Source organism: Dermacentor silvarum, chromosome 7, assembly GCF_013339745.2.
Source record: "Dermacentor silvarum isolate Dsil-2018 chromosome 7, BIME_Dsil_1.4, whole genome shotgun sequence".
In the NCBI taxonomy this organism is placed as follows: domain Eukaryota; kingdom Metazoa; phylum Arthropoda; class Arachnida; order Ixodida; family Ixodidae; genus Dermacentor; species Dermacentor silvarum.
Window position 1 is genome coordinate 94,413,877 of NC_051160.1, and position 18,206 is coordinate 94,432,082.

At 47.2% G+C, this 18,206-nt stretch overlaps 1 protein-coding gene across 7 annotated transcripts in view; it reads right to left on the reverse strand.

Annotated features, from left to right (window-relative positions):
* Positions 1-470: 470 nt before the first annotated feature.
* Positions 471-18,206, reverse strand: part of LOC119458283 (uncharacterized) — a 43,709-nt gene continuing 25,973 nt past the window's right edge. For all 7 annotated transcript variants that reach the window (XR_007467943.1, XM_049671005.1, XM_049671002.1 and 4 more), the window contains 4 exons: positions 16,970-17,106; positions 16,815-16,906; positions 8,656-8,745; positions 471-831 (listed from right to left, as the gene is read on the reverse strand). Coding sequence is in view for 6 of the 7 variants with exons in the window: in XM_049671005.1 (XP_049526962.1) it covers positions 584-831; positions 8,656-8,745; positions 16,815-16,906; positions 16,970-17,106 (567 nt within the window). In the remaining variant the exon portion in view is untranslated. The remainder of the gene's footprint in view (positions 832-8,655; positions 8,746-16,814; positions 16,907-16,969; positions 17,107-18,206) is intronic.

Sequence of the window (18,206 nt, forward strand, 5' to 3'; positions counted from 1 at the left end):
TCAAGTTTGGTGATCGAGGGAGGATCATTACGGACGATGTACATGGAAAGTTAAAAGGGCACTAGAGTTGGAATTCAAGCTATTGAGTACATAGGCCCACACGCACACAGCGCTACGAGCGTGGACTTGTTACACGCTTGTCCCGTTTTTGTTGCGCTGATGCGTTAAAGAATTTAAAAGGTTTGAGCAAAGCATGGCCCATCTGAAAATTTAATTAGGCCGGTAGCGCGAAAGCGTTATTTTCAGGCGTCTTTAACAGGCCTCATATGCGAGCTATATTTGGAACGGCGTGCTTTTATTACAGACAACTGGAAATGCATAATGCAAGCTCAAAAGCAACAGCGTTTATGAAAACTGGGCTGCGATTTTGTAAAGTTTCACAAATGTGCTATCTTTAACTTGTGTGCAGAATAACCACGCAGCATTTCACAGTCATGTGTAGTAATGGAGTATACACATTACAATACAAATCGGATTCCACAACTTTACTGACAGCATTAGAATTCAAAAAAATATCGCGTTCACGATATGTCGCAAGGTCCGTCGAATAATGCAGCACACATCCATGCACTGCAATTGCACTTCACAGCATATTGTCATGGACGGCCTGCGAGCCAGCGACATTATCTTCAACAGTGAATTCTGCAGGAAAACTCCTACTTGCAGTAGCTGTTATGTTATTACCTTCACCATGTAAGATGTCTAAACATTTACGGGTGAACACTTGTCTTCGCTTGCGCTTGCGTTGTATAGCGCGGTAAAAGCTCTCTGCACAGGTCCAGTGTATCTTCCATAAAGATGAGCTCCTCACACGCAGTTCGTACCACTTATCTGCAAATAGTAAATGTGCATTTGCAAGCCATACTTAGCAAGACAGACATTACAGGGGATTCGCTGCACTCATTTGCACATAAGTTGCACTCCCGGCCACGTTTGGACTTTGCAAACAGCGTGGCCCGTAGATAATGCGTTTAGTACCATGTCTGCAGAGTGTCAGACCACTGCATTCATGGGGTGAAAACAGCTGAAATTTCAGACCGAAGCCCGTGCGCCCTTCTCCTCGAGCGAGAATCAGTGTCACCCATAAACGCATCTGCGTCAGTCGCGCGGCCCGCAACGTCACCGATCACGCCGCCTCAGCCTGGTAAATCGCCCAATGCAGAACGCGCAAATCCGCTCCTAGAAGTTGGCCGAGCAGCATAAGGGGGAAGAGAAGAAAGGGGGAAAAATTCGCCTCCATCCCACCCTTTGAAAGTCAGTGCACAACGACTGTCTGATTGTCTGATTGACTGATTGGTTGTGCTTGTCTATAGACAAGCACACCCGGCGTTAGACGACGTTATATAGGCAAGCACGATGACCACGTACGTCACGCGCTCGCGCACGTGTGCAGAAGTGCACCATACATCCTCATTCTTCTAGACCCTCCGCCAAGCACAAGTGCCTCATTGAACTAATTGAATTATTAAAAGTAAATTGTGTAAGACAATTCCTACCGTACCACTGACACACCCGCTGCAGACATGATAGCTTCGGATTTTAATTCGAATATACGAGAAAACGTACTTCTATGACGCGGAAACTCAAAGACAAAGTTTACCAGATGCAGTTTGAGGTCTGTCTGAGTGGCCGCTAGGAGGCGGTACTGTTTTTGCGTGAGCACAGAACGAGCCCACCAAAAATCCCTACCAACTAGAGGCTAACAGCTTAGCTGTAAAAGGGGAGGCGGGGCTCGTGACGTGAACGTGACGCGGTTCCTATGATAGCGCCCGGCATGGGCTTGCGGATACCAATGCAGGACAGGAAGGGTGAAAGAAGAGACTGCGTATGCAGGCAGAAAAGTTCGCTTTTCAGCAGCATGGCGACGGGACTTTCAATTTCTCCAACGTCCTTTAATATGGACCAATGTAAAAGAGGCTTGCCGTAAAATGCTCCATAGACGGGCCATTGCAGCTTCCACCGTAGGTCTGAAAGTTTCGGTGGTGCCTGGTGAGGGGCCATTTAAGGTGCCCGTGAAATTTAGACGTATTGACGCGAAAGGTGGTTGCGTCTGGAAATGAGCATTGTAGAGCGTTTGAATTCAGGGTTGGTGTCAGTGGAGCACGGACGTTACAAGTTCGTCTTCATTTCTTGCCTTACATATACGTCATAGACCTCAAAGCCTTAGAAAAATCACTGGCAAGCTTCAGAGTGCCCTAGAAAAAATAGTATAATATCCTTTCTACAGCTAATGTCGCTTTTGTTTCGCCACAGGTTTCTAACTCGTGACGTTTCAGTGCAGTACGTGGTCACGTGGGAGAAGGGTGAAGTTTCGGCACTCGCTCCGGCTCTAGTGTTCGTCTCCTGTGCTGCTAAATTGCGCCTCGCAACGAGTTTTAGCATAGGAGTAACCGAGCGAGCGTAAGCGAAAACAAGGGGGAGAAATGCTGGCGCTCGCGTAATTGAGAGTAGATGCAAGCATAAAATGGCAACCATATGTCTTCTTTTGCTACCTGTGGTGCCACCGCCTCCAACCGCTTTTCTTCTTCCAACAGTGCACCGCGCTCAGCGTCTATCGCTACTTTTTCTTCTTGTCGTGGACACTGTGCGCAAACTCGTGACGTTTCAGTGCGGATAGTACGTGGTCACGTGGCAAGGGTGTCGTCGTTTCGAGAAGGGTGAAGTTTAAAACGGGGCGGCACGACTGTCGCTCCGGCTCATGTTATCAATGGTGAGATGGTTGAAATTTGTGCTCGTCTACCTTGTGCTGCTAAATTGCGCCTCGCAACGAGTTTTAGCATCGAAGTACATACTGAGTAACCGAGTACGACGTGTGCCGCAACATCAAACTTCCTAACACAAGCTGGCGTAAGCCGAGTTGGATCAACAAGGGGAACAGGCCGTTGAGCAAGTAGGAACAATGGGGGCAAGCTGGCAATGCTCGCGCTGAACAGCGCACAATTGAGACGCACTCGGTAGATGCAAGCATACGTGCGAAAAATGGCACTGCAAGTACCTACAACCATAGCAATGTCGTTTCTTTTGCTACCTGCCGCCGTCTGTAGCTGCGCAACGAAAGCTGCTGAACGTACACCGCCAATTAAATGGCAACCATATGTCTTCTTTTGCTACCTGTGGTGCCACCGCCTCCAACCGCTTTTCTTCTTCCAACAGTGCACCGCGCTCCGCGTCTATCGCTACTTTTTCTTCTTGTCGTGGACCGCTCATGACTCACGGAACGCTGGCTTTCAAAAGAGCACAGGCAACCCTATCTCAGCGCCAAACTATGTATAGTGCCCTCTATCTGCCTTTTCCACGTCACTATTGCAAATGACAAATAAAACTTCAGCGCACTAGAACTTAAGCTTCAGTGATATTGAGAACAAACATTAGGAAGAAATTCGAAGCAATATTTTTTGTAACTTGTTCATGATGTAATAGCTTATGTAATGCGGTCATGCGGTTGGGGGACAGAGACCGCACTTTCTTAACTTCTGACGGGTAGCCCGGATGATCTCGTTTTGTACTCGCAATGATGTCCTGATTCTCTCGTTTGAGTGCCCGCATATTCTCGTGTGAGTGCCCGGATGAGGGTTTTGTATTTTGGCTCAAGGTCACTTGAAGGTCGCCGACAACGGGAGTTAAAAGCATTTCATGCTTAATACAGCGCAGTTTTTTTTTCTTCCCCAGTGAAGCTGCACTTAGCAGCTTTCTTTCCGCCTCCCCCATATTTTTGATGGAGAAATCAAAGTTCATTTGATTGATTGATTGATTGATTGATTGATTGATTTATTGATTGACTGAAACAGCCGAAAAATTTTAAGTCATGTGGTGAGGTTCTTACTTAGGCCTAAACTTTTTTTCCTAAACAAAAGTTAGAAAAGCACCAGCAATTCTTTTGCCTGTTGATGTACATGTCAGCGGTTTGCCTGAGCTCTAGAAAATTGGCAGAAAGTCTCAACTTTTTATTCCCATACTCTAGCTGTAATTCAGGCGCTTACGTACATCATTTAAAAAGCGAGCAGTGCATTCCAGATGACACGTTCAGCTGAAATGTTCAGCACTGTGAATGCGAAACGGGGAATTACATATGCAGTTGGACTGATACTTTCTTTTTTTAATTTCTTCTACTCTCCTTGTAGGCCTTTTCCTTCGCTCCCCCCCCCCCCCCCCCCCCCCAATCTGCAGACTTACGCCAATACTTCGAGGTCTGCTCGCTCGGTCGCTCCTATGCTGATACTCGTTGCGAGGCCCAATTTAACAGCAGAGCAGGCGAACGATAGAGCCGCAACGAGTGCCAAAACGTCGCTAAGTCCTCCCACGTGACAACCTACTTCATTGTATCACGCCGCTTTACCACGCGCGTTAAATGGTTTTTGGATATTCAGACACATGGGAGCTATCACATGCCCACTTATCTTAAGATCGACGGCATGTCTAACACTCATCCGCCTAGCACACTGCGAAGGATAGATTGGACTGTGTTTAAAAACATTGGCTCTGGCTTAACTCAGTTATGCCTGGGTGTGCGTAGCGAGAGGTGCGGTTAATCTTATTCTTTAGCTTGCTTCGCTATACGGTTACATCTTTATCGTTTAGCTTCGTACGTCTGAGTGTTTAGGTTTGGTTGTTGCCTCTCGTTAAGTTATGGTTACATTAAAGACTAGGCATTTTTAAAGTGTAACGCATTTTTTGAAAGTCTTCATCTTGTTGTTTCTCAATTGCCACAAAGACGGCCCGATGGTCGGTGAGGCAGGAGGATAAGGGGTTGTCGTCCAGTGACGAACACGTTTCGAGTGCTATCCTCATCTTAATCCACTCGCCTGGCCGCCTCGTACATTACGACGCTTCTTGACGCGTGCGGCTCGTCCTTCCTCCATCTCCTCGGCTCACTGCCTCCTCTTGGTTTCGTTCCAACGACGAAGCCTGGCTTCTGTCAGTCTGTCCGACTCATTTTCCATATCTGCCGACGAATGCCACCGAGCCGACCCTTCTATATATACGATGCAACGCCGGCTCCTCCTCTGCTGTTGCAACGCGGTTTCACCGGTTCCTCCTCTGACGTCATGCCAGATGGCTCTGCGAGCGGCGCTGCCTGCTGCGACGGTTGCTAGGCAACGGCTCAGCTCGCGCTGTGGCTACAGGCCACAGGCCACAGCGAAACGGCGAGAATATGGCCAATGTAGCTCTCGCTAGAACACCTACTGGAGGACGCTTGTCAGAAAGGTGTCTCCTCTGGACTGCAAGACGCTATTAAAGAAGCGGCGCAGACTGCTATGCGCACGCTCATGTGCTCACCGCAGTAGTCGCAATTCGACCTGGAGTTGGAGCGACTTCGCGGGATTCGTCGTCGCGCAGAACGAAGGTACCGACGTATGAAGCCCATTCACGACCTAAGTACAGCCTGGCGCGCTGAAAATAAGATCCAACGTCTCATAGATAAACTGTAATCCGAGCGATGGAGAAAATATTGTGAGTCCGTTGACCCCTGTAAGCCACCATCTCAATTATGGAGAACTGTGAGAGGCCTACGTTCTGTACCGGAACAACGCTTCCCATTCAAGGACCTAGCGTTCTTCCAACGCCGACAAGACGCCGGAAGATTTCTGCGCTATGATTGCAGGCCAGTCAACGGGCACAAGTTCTCTTACTTTTAACTACCTTCAAGGCACACGGGATTCACCCATGGATCTGCCGTTCCCCACTCAAGACTTCGACGCTGCAATTACCTTATCTAATCAGTCGTCATCACCTTGCCCAGATGGTATATCTTACCGTATATTCTGCCACCTCGGTGAACAGGCGCGAACTGAATTGTTGCACATCTTCAGTGAGTCCTGGCAGGATGGAAACGTTCCTCAAGAATGGAAGACAAGCCGCCTGGTACCGCTCCTCCAACCTGGCAAGCCTCCTGTAGCGGTTACTTCATAACACCCAATCGCGCTGCCTAGTTGCATTGGGCAGGTGATGGAACGAATGATCCTCGCCAGGATTGAATAGTAGCTTGAACGCTATGAAGTTTACCCAGACGCCATGGCTGGCTTTCGACGTCACCGACGCTCTATTGACAACGTCGTCGATTTGGTTACACAAGTTCAACATCAAAAGGTGTGTAAGCGATAATCTGTCGATCACCATGTTCCTCGGCATCATCATCATCATGATAATGTTCTTCATGAGGCTATATTAGAGGCTCTAGAAATTTTTGGCCTCGGCGGTCGACTGTATCGTTGGACACGCAGTTATTTACATATGTGCTCTCTTGGTGAATGTCGAAGATGCCCAACTTCTCAACACTATACACACCGTGGAGTACCACAGGGTGTTGTGTTGAGCCCAACACTCTTCAACCTTGTGCTCATTGGCTTCATAGAATGCCTACCAAATACGGTGAAGTTCTCAATCTATGCCGATGACATCTTCGTCTGGGAATCTGGTGTGACGCGTCCTGAAGTGCGTGCAAGGCCGCCAAAATCTGCGACGTTGATAACGACGTACCTTAGGCAACAAGGCCTCAGAATATTTCCAGAAAAGTGTGCAGTTGTGGCATTTATCCGAAAGCCAATGACTTCGTACGCCATATCCATCAAGGAGGAGGAGGAGGAACAAACATTTATTTAAACCAGCAGTTTAGTTGGCTGGGCCTAGGCCTCCCACGTGGGTACATCGAGGTCTTGGCTCTTCGCCGCCTCGCAGGCTTGCTGAGTAGCCCAAAGTTGGTCGTCGAGTTGGGAGCTGCGCAGGGCGGCGTGCCATCTCGACGAGAGGGTCACGGTATTATTTGTCGGATATTGGTTTTTACATTCCCATAGCATGTGGGGAAGCGACGCTGCCTCAGTCTTACAGATCTTGCAAATGTTACTATGGTAGGTGCCCGGGTAGATCCTGTGGTAACGTGTTAGTGAGGGGTACGTGTTTGTCTGTAACAGGCGAAGGGTGGTTGCCTGTGTTCTGTTTAGCTTGTGATGAGGGATGGGGAAGGTTCTTCTGTTGAGATAGAATGATTTCATGAGGTCGTTGTAGCTGGTGAGGCGATCGCGTTCCGCGGATGCACCTGCGCAGTCTCCGGCACGGTTGCCATATCCATCGATGGAAAAAATATATCTTATGTATAAGGACGCATAGGTTTTTAGGGGTAATCATCCACCGTGACCTCTGTTGGAGTCCCCATGTAGCCTACCTAAAGAAGCGCCTGAGAGACACCTATCATCTTTTAAAGTTTCTTGGATGAAAAGCCTTGAGCACTTCAGTACACGTGATGATAAAAATGTACCGGACGCTATTCCTCGGTTATCTGAGGTACAGCTTGGCACGGCTTACCAATACCTGCAGAGCTAACATCAGTACACTCGAAAATGCTCAGGCTCAGGTGCTTAGGGTTTGCCTAGGGCTGCCACGATGTGCATCAACATGCCAAACCATTCGAATTGCGCATGACTAGCCAGCCAAGGTTCACATTGTTATGGAAGCGCTCAGAGCACATGTCAGGCACCTTTCCGGCGTCCCTCTCCGCTATCTCGCCTCACTGTCAGAAGACCGACCACCGCCTTAAAGAAATCCCATCAGACTACATCGACAGCCGCGGAGCTGGCTGCTCTTCGTAGCACACTTCGCATAATTGGAGAGGAACCACCTCAAAAATGGAGCATTTTCAGTGACTACAAGGCAGCTCTACATTGCTTGCTTTCTGCCTTACGCTGTGGACCCTATGGACAACTAGTGCTAGAAATCCGAGAGCTCCTTCATCGCCTCCTCGAGCAAGGACGCGACGTCACATTTCAGTGGCTTCCTAGCCGCTGTGGCGTAACGGGCAATGAACATGCTGATGAAGCTGCTCGATCTGCTCATGAAGACGGCGTGCAGGAACCAATCCCGCTGTAAAGAACAGATGCAGCAGCGAACCTTCGAATGCTTGAAAATTGTGCATTACAATCGTTGCGGAACACACCTAGTTTCCAGAACGCACGTCTACATCAACTGGACCCCTGTCTGCAATTTCATCCTCCACCTGGACTACACCGACCCGAGACAACTGTACTTTGCCGATTGTGGCTAGGCGTCGCATTTACGAAGTTGATTGCTTTCCGCATAAAAGCGGAGGATAGTGCTGCGTGTGACCACTGTGGCGACGAGGAAACTGTCGAGCACGTTCTTTGTCATTGTCCCCGGTACAGCGTGCACAGGCTGCCACTCGCGACCGCGCTGGCGCGTCTTGACGACCGGTCGCTTTCGGGGCAGACAGTCCTGGAACGCCCACCTCCTCAGATGTCACGCCCCAAGACAGTGAATGCACTCTTGAAATTTTTAAGTTCGAGTGCCCTATTGGATGGACTATAGTTGTCAGGAATGTTCACAACCTTCCCTTTTTTTAGTTTCTTTCCGTTTTCTCTCCGCTGTGCTTTCCGTATATCATTTCCCCTTACCATTCCCCCAGTGCAGGGCAAACAAACCAGAATCTTGTCCGGTTAACCTCCCTGCCCTTCCCATCCCACTTATATATATATATATATATATATATATATATATATATATATATATATATATATATTCACATCTCCCAGCATTTTGGGGAAATACCTTCTGGGGTCCTTCCTCTCCAGAATCTATTCCTGCAACACTTTATACTGGATTTCTCCATGCACGAAGTGAAAGTGCGAAAGGTACGGTAATACTTACCACGGCTACCATATATGGCCACCAAAAACACACCACATTTGTTGTCCAATGTTTGGAACAAAAGACGTTCATATCCGTACGGCGGACGGCCTGCAAACAGAAGTTATCGTGTGAGCTATCTTCGAGTACAACAAGGTATGCATTCGTTTAGCGTTCTTCGATGTTTCGTCATCTTACACTCAACTGCAGATACTCGCAATGAAACAAGATGTAAGAAATTGCAAAAGTATGTGCTTGTTTTTCAATCATTCATCCATTCGTTAGTTCGTTCTTTGGATTTAGCAGTCTAAATGAAACACAGTATTGGCATTGTAGCGCGTTTCTGTTAGCTCTAACAAATTATTGCATCGCGAAATGTAAAGATCTGCATTTAATGGACAACAGATACTTCAAAGATTATTTATGACAACTTTCTGAGCCCTTAATATGCTTAACGTACTCTAACGGAGTTCGAATATTTGTTTAGAGAACGGCAGCAGCGAATTGGAGTACCGGTTTTGGACAAACAGTAACATGGAACGCCTCTTCACTGAACTCCTCCTGCACATTATGCATGGCAAAACGTGGAGAATTGTTGAAAGCTGTTGGAAGTAACCTTCGAAGTAACTTTCTGTCGGGGACATGTATTGCAATCTTAAATTTGGTCTCTCGTTTGGCGCCATATTTATACGTACAGGCCTCTTGAACTTCCTCTTTCCAGTATGTCATATATTCTTTGTCATTTTTTTATAACGCGGATATGACGCGGGTATTATGTTTATAGCGCGGGTAGCCAATACAAAAAAATATAGTTCACTCGCGAGGATCTGAATTGCATTTTAACTGTAATCCGTTAAAGGAAAACACGGAACACAGGCGGATAGGAGACGCAGTGGTAAAGGCACTGCCTTCATTATTTCGCCCATGAGCCATGTAAAAAGACAGTAAATTGAACTCGTATGTTCGATCAGTAATGTACACCACGTCCTATACGTCATTAATGCACCATTCTTCAATTGCCGACAGGGCTAATTAGGATGACGACTACATCGGCGATAGCAGGAACTGCTTCGAGCCACGAATCAAAATCACGTAGGTGGTTGGTTGATAACGGCGTATTTTCGTTGACTACGACGACACTCTGTGCGATCGCGTTACATTCCATCATTCATAAAAGTGTACTTACATCATGTTTCAATGTGCGAGCCTTCACAAAAAGAGTGCACCAAATAGGTCGTGTAGCAATTACTCTGATCCAAAACTTCATGAAAATTTTGGCCTGGTGTTTATGATTGCTAATGGAATCCCATTTAAATCGTATTGACAGCGCAGAGTCGTCTAGCTTGCATGAGCTAATTATTTGTTTCTGTGTCTATCGGAATCTAGTAGTGTGCCTATGATTCGTTTAGCTCACAAAGGTACCTATGCCTGTAAAAATCCCGTCCCTATTTCTCCCCTGTTTTTTTTTCGCTTTTTTTGCACCAATACTGCAGTTGTCTCTTGATGATTTCTTCTGCTGGCGTATTATTGTTGCCACCGGTTTTGAGCGCCGACGACTCCGGCAGGTGGACATTCCTTCCGGTACCGCCTTCATGGATAGATTCGTATTCCATTACAACGTACTGCGTCCCCTCGGGATGTTTTTCTAAAGCAGGCGCACCGCAGGTGCTGCGAATAGGTGTTTCAGTACGTTTTGTTCTCGAGAAGGCAGCTCATGCCCCAAATACGAAGGTACTACGCCTTTGTGTTATCGTAATAACAACTTCAAAGGGAATAGCTTTATTAGGCTATTTCGCCCGCTTTCGTACTTATCGGTGGTGGTCGGACTTTCATCGGCGATACAAAGGCGTCGATGCAAAGCACGCGTGCTTTGACGCAACTGAGTTACGAGGTACGTTCATCACCGTTTATTACAGCTCTTTGAGACGCACGGACTGTCGCGCGAGAGATTTCGGACGTCTGAATGTTTTCATGCGGAGGTGAAGCAATTGAAATTGACAGAATTCCTCTTACTGCCTTCTCCTCTCCCATTGGGGTGGCTATGAGAGAGGGTTTCGACGCACCGCCACCTAGCGGAAATTTTTCCAGGCCAGGGGCTAGCTAGGTAATGTTAGCAAACGTCACACCAATGGGGCCTCCGTGAAAACGGCCTTGCACGTTTCCAGAGGACACGTCTCTGCAGCACGTTGCTCGAGTTATTCTCCAGCGGGTAGCCTCTACAAACCGCTACGCGACACATACGAGTTGCAGTTTTAGGCTGTAGTGAACATTGTTTAACTGCTTGAACAAGCGGACCACAGAGACAGCATGGAACAAGCAGAGGCGCAGACTTGCAACTAATGTTTATTCCACAAAGACCACATATAAGTACATCCCAGACAAACACCACTGCCAGTGCGCGAAAACGAAAAAGAGAAAAAAAAAGAAATCTTTTTTTGTTTATGAGAACCGCAACCTACCTACGCTCGTCACTAAACATCATCTCACTGTTGTGCTGATAAACTGAGGTGTCGCTGACAGAATCATGTCCGTTTCTTATACGGTGCGCCTGGAGTAGCTTTATCGCTCGGCTATCTCGGCTGCGACACAAAATCTTTACTTCTTCCATAATCTTAATACACGCGCACGCCAAGCAGTGGACAGGAAGATGCAGATTCGCTTTATTCCTAATTGACAATTCATGCTCACGCAAGCGTATATTCACGTACCTTCCTGTTTGGCCTACGTAGACTTTGCCGCATGATAGAGGTATCTTATATACTACTCGGAAAACAATATTAGGAAAGATGCAAGGGGGCGCAAGGATAAGAAACGTAAAGTTGTGCCTTATGTTCACAAGACTTCCGACAACTTAAAAAAGGTTGTGACGTGATATGGAGTTGAAGTAGTGTTCTCGGCTCTCGGTAAGCTCGCTGAAACATGCGCACGCATAGGAAAAAAAATTAGCGTAGCTTGCACCGGAGGCGCAATGCTAAAGATACAGCGAAGCTAATGGGCACCTAGTTAGTCCTGGCTTTTGGGCTAGGCTAAGAACTACCAAGTCATCCCCAGCATTTTCCGGAATTTATTGATTATTGATCGATTATCGATTAGCTATTGATTGGCCAATGATTGGCTATCGCAAGGTATTGGCCACGTATATGGGCTAGGCTAAACACTACCAAATCATCTCCAGCATTTTCCGGAATATATTTATTATTGATCATTATTGATTAGCTATTGATTGGCTATCGATTGCCTATTGATGACTGACTAACCTTAAATAGCCCCAACCATGCTTAGCTCGACTTAGCCATGTTTAGCTTCGCTAGTTTGCACGGGTATGTGCCATTGCGCTTTGACCCTTTCTGCACAACCGCCAGGATCGGCCCACATTTTCTGTCCGCACGTTACGGGCTAACGCTCGGCTTAAACAGCTCCGCTGTTTTCTTTACGCCGCTGTTTACTTTACTTTCAAAAAGAACACAGTGTCAGGACCAGACCGCCTCACCAATGCGATGCTTCGCAATCTCAGTGACACGGCCATCGGACAGCTTGTGCATTTGTTCAACGATTAGGTCTGGAGGTGTGGAGGTCGGGTACCAGCGCCATGGAAATCGGCCAACATCATCATGATCCCAAAACCTGGTAAGCCGTGAGATATCGGAAAGCTGCGGCCCATCTCATTAACATCGTGCATGGGCAAGCTCTTTGAAAGAGTCTTGCACACCCGGCTGGAGAATCAGCCTTCTTCCGGACTCGATGTTCGGCTTTCGCAAGGGAATCTCTGCACAGGACGTCTTCCTCATGCTCAAAGACGAGGTGCTCGGCCCTCCCCCGGGCAGTCTAGACAGTATTCTGCTCGCCCTTGACGTTCAAAAGGCCTTAGACACCATATATCACTCCACCATACTAGAGGGCCTTGTGGACGTCGGATGTGGAGAAAGAACATTCCATTACATTCAGGACTTTCTGCGTGACCGCCACGCAACAATTGCGCTCGGAGCGTCACGGTCACTACCATATGAGCTTCCGGGCCGCGGCACGCCTCAGGGTGCAATATTGTCTCTGCTCCTATTCAATATTGGAATGCGCAAGCTCACCCTACAGTTACCGGAAGACGAAGACCTCGGCGTGGCAATTTACGCCGACGACATTACACTCTGGGCGACCAAAGGCTCATACGGGACAGACAAAACACACTTCAGCAAGCCCTAGACACGGTCGAATCATACACAAAAAACGCCGGCATGAAATGCGCACCGAGCAAATCAGAATACATACATATTCGACCACCAAGAACCCAAGCCAACAGAGCTCCGCCGTTACAACTACTTCTCGACGGAGAAACCATCCGAAAAGTCCAGCACCTACGAGTGCTCGGAGTGCATATATACAGGAAACGGGCAGTGCCGGCATCGCCCTGTCCAAACTCAAGCGCACGGTTCGCAGTGTTACTAGCCTCATTAACGGAATCGCACGTAGCAGAGAGGGAATGACGGAGACAGACACTATGAAATTAGTGCAGGCCTTCGTCATAAGCAGAATCACCTACGCTCTCCCTTTCCAAGCCACCCGACAAACTGAAATCGACCAAGCAAGTCGACTGCTCCGAATTGCCTGCAAGGCGGCACTCGGCCTGCCCGAAAACACGAGCACTGACCGTCTCAGTGAGCTGGGCATGACGAACACCTATGAAGAACTCGCCGCGGCCTCACTCGTGGCCCAGCGCGAAAGACTCAACGCAACACCTCAGGGGCGCTCCATGCTAACAAGGCTACGATACCCCCTAACGCCACAGTTCTGCGAAGACGAGACCACAGTTATGCCACCTGATCCTACGAGCAAGAATACATGTAAGTGAAGGTCCCATCCCACGTCATATGAACCCTCACTTGGGTGGGAATCTGGGTGGGAATCGAACTCTGCCTCGGGGGTGCGAGACGAGAACGCTTCCCCGAAATCACTGCGGCCTCCACGGTTCAGGCAGACTAAAGGTGTGCCTAGTGCGTGCGTCACTGGGCACGTCACGTTGCAGCCATCTGGCTAACTAAAGGTGTGGCCTAGTGCGTGCGTCATTGGGCACGTGACAGCGCAACCAATGGGGTGGAGGTGGCGCTACGTCATGAGTAGTGCATAAAATGAGCGCGTTCATGACGTTCCGAAGTCTACAAATGGTATACTGCCAAAAACGATTTTAGAGGATTTTTTTGTTATTAAAGTGCAACCACATACGCAGTGGCACATGCCCAGTTACCCAAGTTGCGACAATTTGCAATCATTGCGCGTGTGTAGAGAGGCGTATTGCTTTGCTTGTGTTGAATATAAAATTAATGACGTCAAATTTTACAATTATAAAGCATATACAGGGTGTTTCAGCGAACACTTTCAAAATTTATTTAAGGTTGCCTGTGGCAGATAGCCCAATTCTAGTTCATAAGCTGGTCTACTCGAAGAGGCGGACATTACTTGCACAAGCAATTGAAATGCATAATCGACTAATCAACAAAAATTCACTAATTAGGTTTTAACTAATTACCTGATGGCCCACATTGCAATTTACAAATTGTAGCCGTGGAGTTCGCAAGGCGGATTCACTTGGAACGAATTCTCAGGATGACAGCAGTTTCGAGATATTAATTCCCAAACTTTGCGGAGAAATGCATTGGCGTACCAGTTAATTTTGTGCTTCAATGCTCAAAGCGACGTTTTGTTAAGAAACTAACTGAACGCCAATGCATTTCTCCGCAAAGTTCGGGAATTAATATCTCGAACCTGGTGTCATCGCGAGAATTCGTTCCAAGTGGACTCCGCCTTGCGAACTCCATGGCTACAATTTGTAAATTGCAATATTGGCCATCAGGTAATTAGCTAAAAACTTATTAGTGAATTTTTGTTAATTATTCGATTATGCACTTCAATTTCTTGTGCAAGTAATGTCCGCCTCTTCGAGTAGACCAGCTTATGAACTAGAATTGTGCTATCTGCCACAGGCAACCTTTAAGAATTTTTGAAAGTGTTCGCCCAAACACCCTGTATAATAAACGCCACAACAACGTGAGAAGTCAAAAACATGAACATTAGGCAAATCCGTGTACTATCAATGTTTCTATGGTAGCTGAACGACCTCTGCGCCATAATTCACCATACTACTTTTTTAGGAATCCCTCCTTCCTCTTTACATCCTATATCTGTCACTTCCCCAAACCTCCTCTTCAGCGTGCAGTATAGCCTAGCAGCGGAACCTCGCTCAGGCCTACCACTCCAACTTACCGGCACCGGATGGACCCATCACAGTGGTCACTGATTCCCAAACCGAGTGCAGGACTTTGGCACAAGAGATGGTGAACCCTACACACACCGCATCCTTACATCATTACACCCCACAGCGTTACACAGGGTGCGTATTGTCTGGACACCTGGACATGCTTCTCTCCATGGTAATGAACGCGCTAATGCGGTAGCCCGAGAGCTTGCTAACCGGGCGCCATTGGAAGAGCTGTCCAACCCAGATGACGTACCGACAGAACCACTGAACTACACTGAAACTCTACAACATTACAGAGATAGCAGGAGACACTTCCCGCCACCACACAAGTCTCTTAACCGAGAAGATGCCGTCGCGTGGCGACAGCTACAGACCAATTCATTCCCCTGTCTCTTTTACCTTCCCCTCTTCCACTCCACACATTATCCCTCATACTGTCCCTACTGTGGAGCGAAGCCCACAGTATATCATTGCACCTGGGAGTGCTCACACCCTTCTGGCTACTCCCCTATTCATTCACCTTCACCTTCCTCCAGGGACACTGCGCTGACCAGCTCAGAACCGCAAGAGCAGCGACGGCTGATCCAGCAGACACGCGGGGTGGCGCGAGCCAATGGGGCCCTGAACTAAGGGCTCCACCCTACGAGGAAGTCGCCCCACCTCATGAACAATAAATGTTTCTCTCTCTCTCTCTCTCCAACTTTCTGACATTAAAGTTCCTGTCTGTCTCGCTGTGGTAAGGAGGCTTTTCGAAACCATGAACTTAGGCAAAGTATCATGAATTCAGCCCTCGTTTTGTTAATTGATACCTGTTACTGCATTTGTGAACTTTAGATTCAGATTACTGAGGTTACCCGCGATTGTCAAGCAACAGAAAGTAAATAAAAAGAGAGGTTAGAGATTCCCGACTATACAGAGATTGGGGGACAAAATGTAGCCGTCCCAGATATTCGAGAGGTTATAATATATTGCCTTTTAACGCAATAGCGTTAAGGGCGGCGTGTCACAGAAAATCCGGCGTAGAAAATCATCCCGAACCACCCCCACCACACAGGCCCTGCGCGTAGCGCAGAGGCGTTAGTGAACAGAACTGAATTTCTCAAAGTAAAACCTGTCAGAAAAAACGTAAAGTATGACTTAACTACAACCTACAGACATAGATAGCGTCGGATGGTAATTTGAATGTACGAGAAAACATAAGTCTGTTGCGAGGAAACTCAAATACAAGCCACTTTTTCAGCATTTCAATCATACCAACAGCGGCGCGCCCGGGTGGGTTACTTACGAAAACCCCATCCAGATGGCGCTTGCCTTCTCGGCAGCGTAAAATGGTAGCGGCGTGCAGAGGCGAAGGTGGAGAAAAAAGAAAGCTACAGTTGCCGGGAAGCCTGACAAGCATTCAGGGATCTTTGAATGCTATCGCGTTCCACTCTTAAAGGCGAGCTTAAGGGTCCTCCAAATTTTTTTCTTGAACATGTGTCAAACTAAACAACTCGGACATCTAACGGCTTCCTTTTATAAAAAAAAGAAAAACGTAACGCTTGAGAACTCTTCGTTGTCAACATTCCCAGTGTCCTTCCTTCATCTCGTTGACTCTTTCTCTAAGGAAACTGCACGAGAAGAATGAGTAGCAATAATGGGACGACATTTTCCTAACCACAATTATAAGCCCCATTTTAGGTCACTGTCCTTTGAGTGTTTCTACTTTGTGCGATCCCTGTGTGTGTGTGTGTGTGTGTGTGTGTGTGTGTGTGTGTGTGTGTGTGTGTGTGTGTGCGTGTGCGTGTGCGTGTGCGTGTGCGTGTGTGTGTGTGTGTGTGTGTGTGTCATCAATCGGCATTGATCACAAGATCAATGCCGATCACACACGCAATATTCAGGGACATTATTCACCTGGACAACACATGAGACGCATCCGTGGTTACGAGCTTACCTGGGTTGGAAATCGAAATCGCGTTAAACTTGTCAGCGTTGGTCTTCTCGACATCCATCGTTCTAAACTTCCCCTGAATTGTCAAATTGGTCCTGTGACAAGAACGCCAGCAATTATAACCACATCTCGCCATGAAACGTCAGCACTAATCTTACCTGAAGTTTTTCACGATGAAATGACTTTGAAAGACGACGGAAGTGTCACTCATACTGATCTTGACTTCCACTTTACATTCGACCGGAACTCGCTCAGATGACATGTACGTCCACACTGGTTCGCTTGTGTTGAAGAACTGCAATAAAAGGACGACCGACACACACCTCGCACCGTGATTTTATCCGCACAGTGTAGGTTAGCAATATTCGAGCTTGTAGACATCAACTGTCAAAAATATTTTTATCAATATCAGTGGTTCTCCGCAAAAGGAATAACATTCTCGTGAAAGGACGCCATCAGAGTATAAATTATATTTTGTCTAGATTGGTGCCCGGTGCCACGATAACGGATGACTGCAACCAACGCTCCCGAACATTTTCTTTACTTTCTCAACCCAAGATAGGCGCAACAGCGTGGCATGTTTTATAAAGATGTTTTGCATATAATTAACTAATCTACTACACTCCATTGTGTGGCGGCCTGTTGAAGTGTCACTGTAGGTTCCTCTATTCGAGGAAGGGGCCTGGACAATGCATTCACATTCCTCCGCCGACGTTAAGTAGCACACCTTTCTTTTCAATTTTACACCCTCGCCACTAACACACCCTCGGTCGTTACCTCGCCCACCTGCCTTACCCTCTCTCCCCTTTAGAAGAACCGTACCTACATATGCTGTGGCGAAGAGAGCATATATCGCCTTAAAAAAGACAAGTCCACTTGTCGAAACGTTGGCTCCTGCTTGTTCTAGTTTCGCTCATTAACAATAATGGTAATGTGCGAGTATTTATCCTGCTTGAACATTGAACACGCGCTCAGTACTGCGAAAGCAAATATTTCTTTGGAGGTCGCAACCAGTAAACACCAGTTTCGTATCTCTTACAGATCTTTCCTATTCTGGCAAATATTTGTCTATAATTATTTATGTGAGCAGGCGTGATATTTTTTGTATGAAATCCTCTTTGTAGCAGACTATACAGCAGCAAATGTTTTCTTCGAGACTTTTGCAGCTTTTCAACCAAGATATCCTTAACTTTGCTGATGGGGTAATTTTCAGTTACTGTTGTTCTCGACACAGCCACCACAGTGAATGTTTCTTGCGAAGTAGATGCATGCTTTGTTCACCTGTGGCGGAAATTCACATTCATAGCGAGCGTTAATCCTATGCAAAATGGCATCCATACAGCAAAGGCAAGTAAGCAAAGAAAGACAAACTTTCAAATTTAAATAAAACCGCAG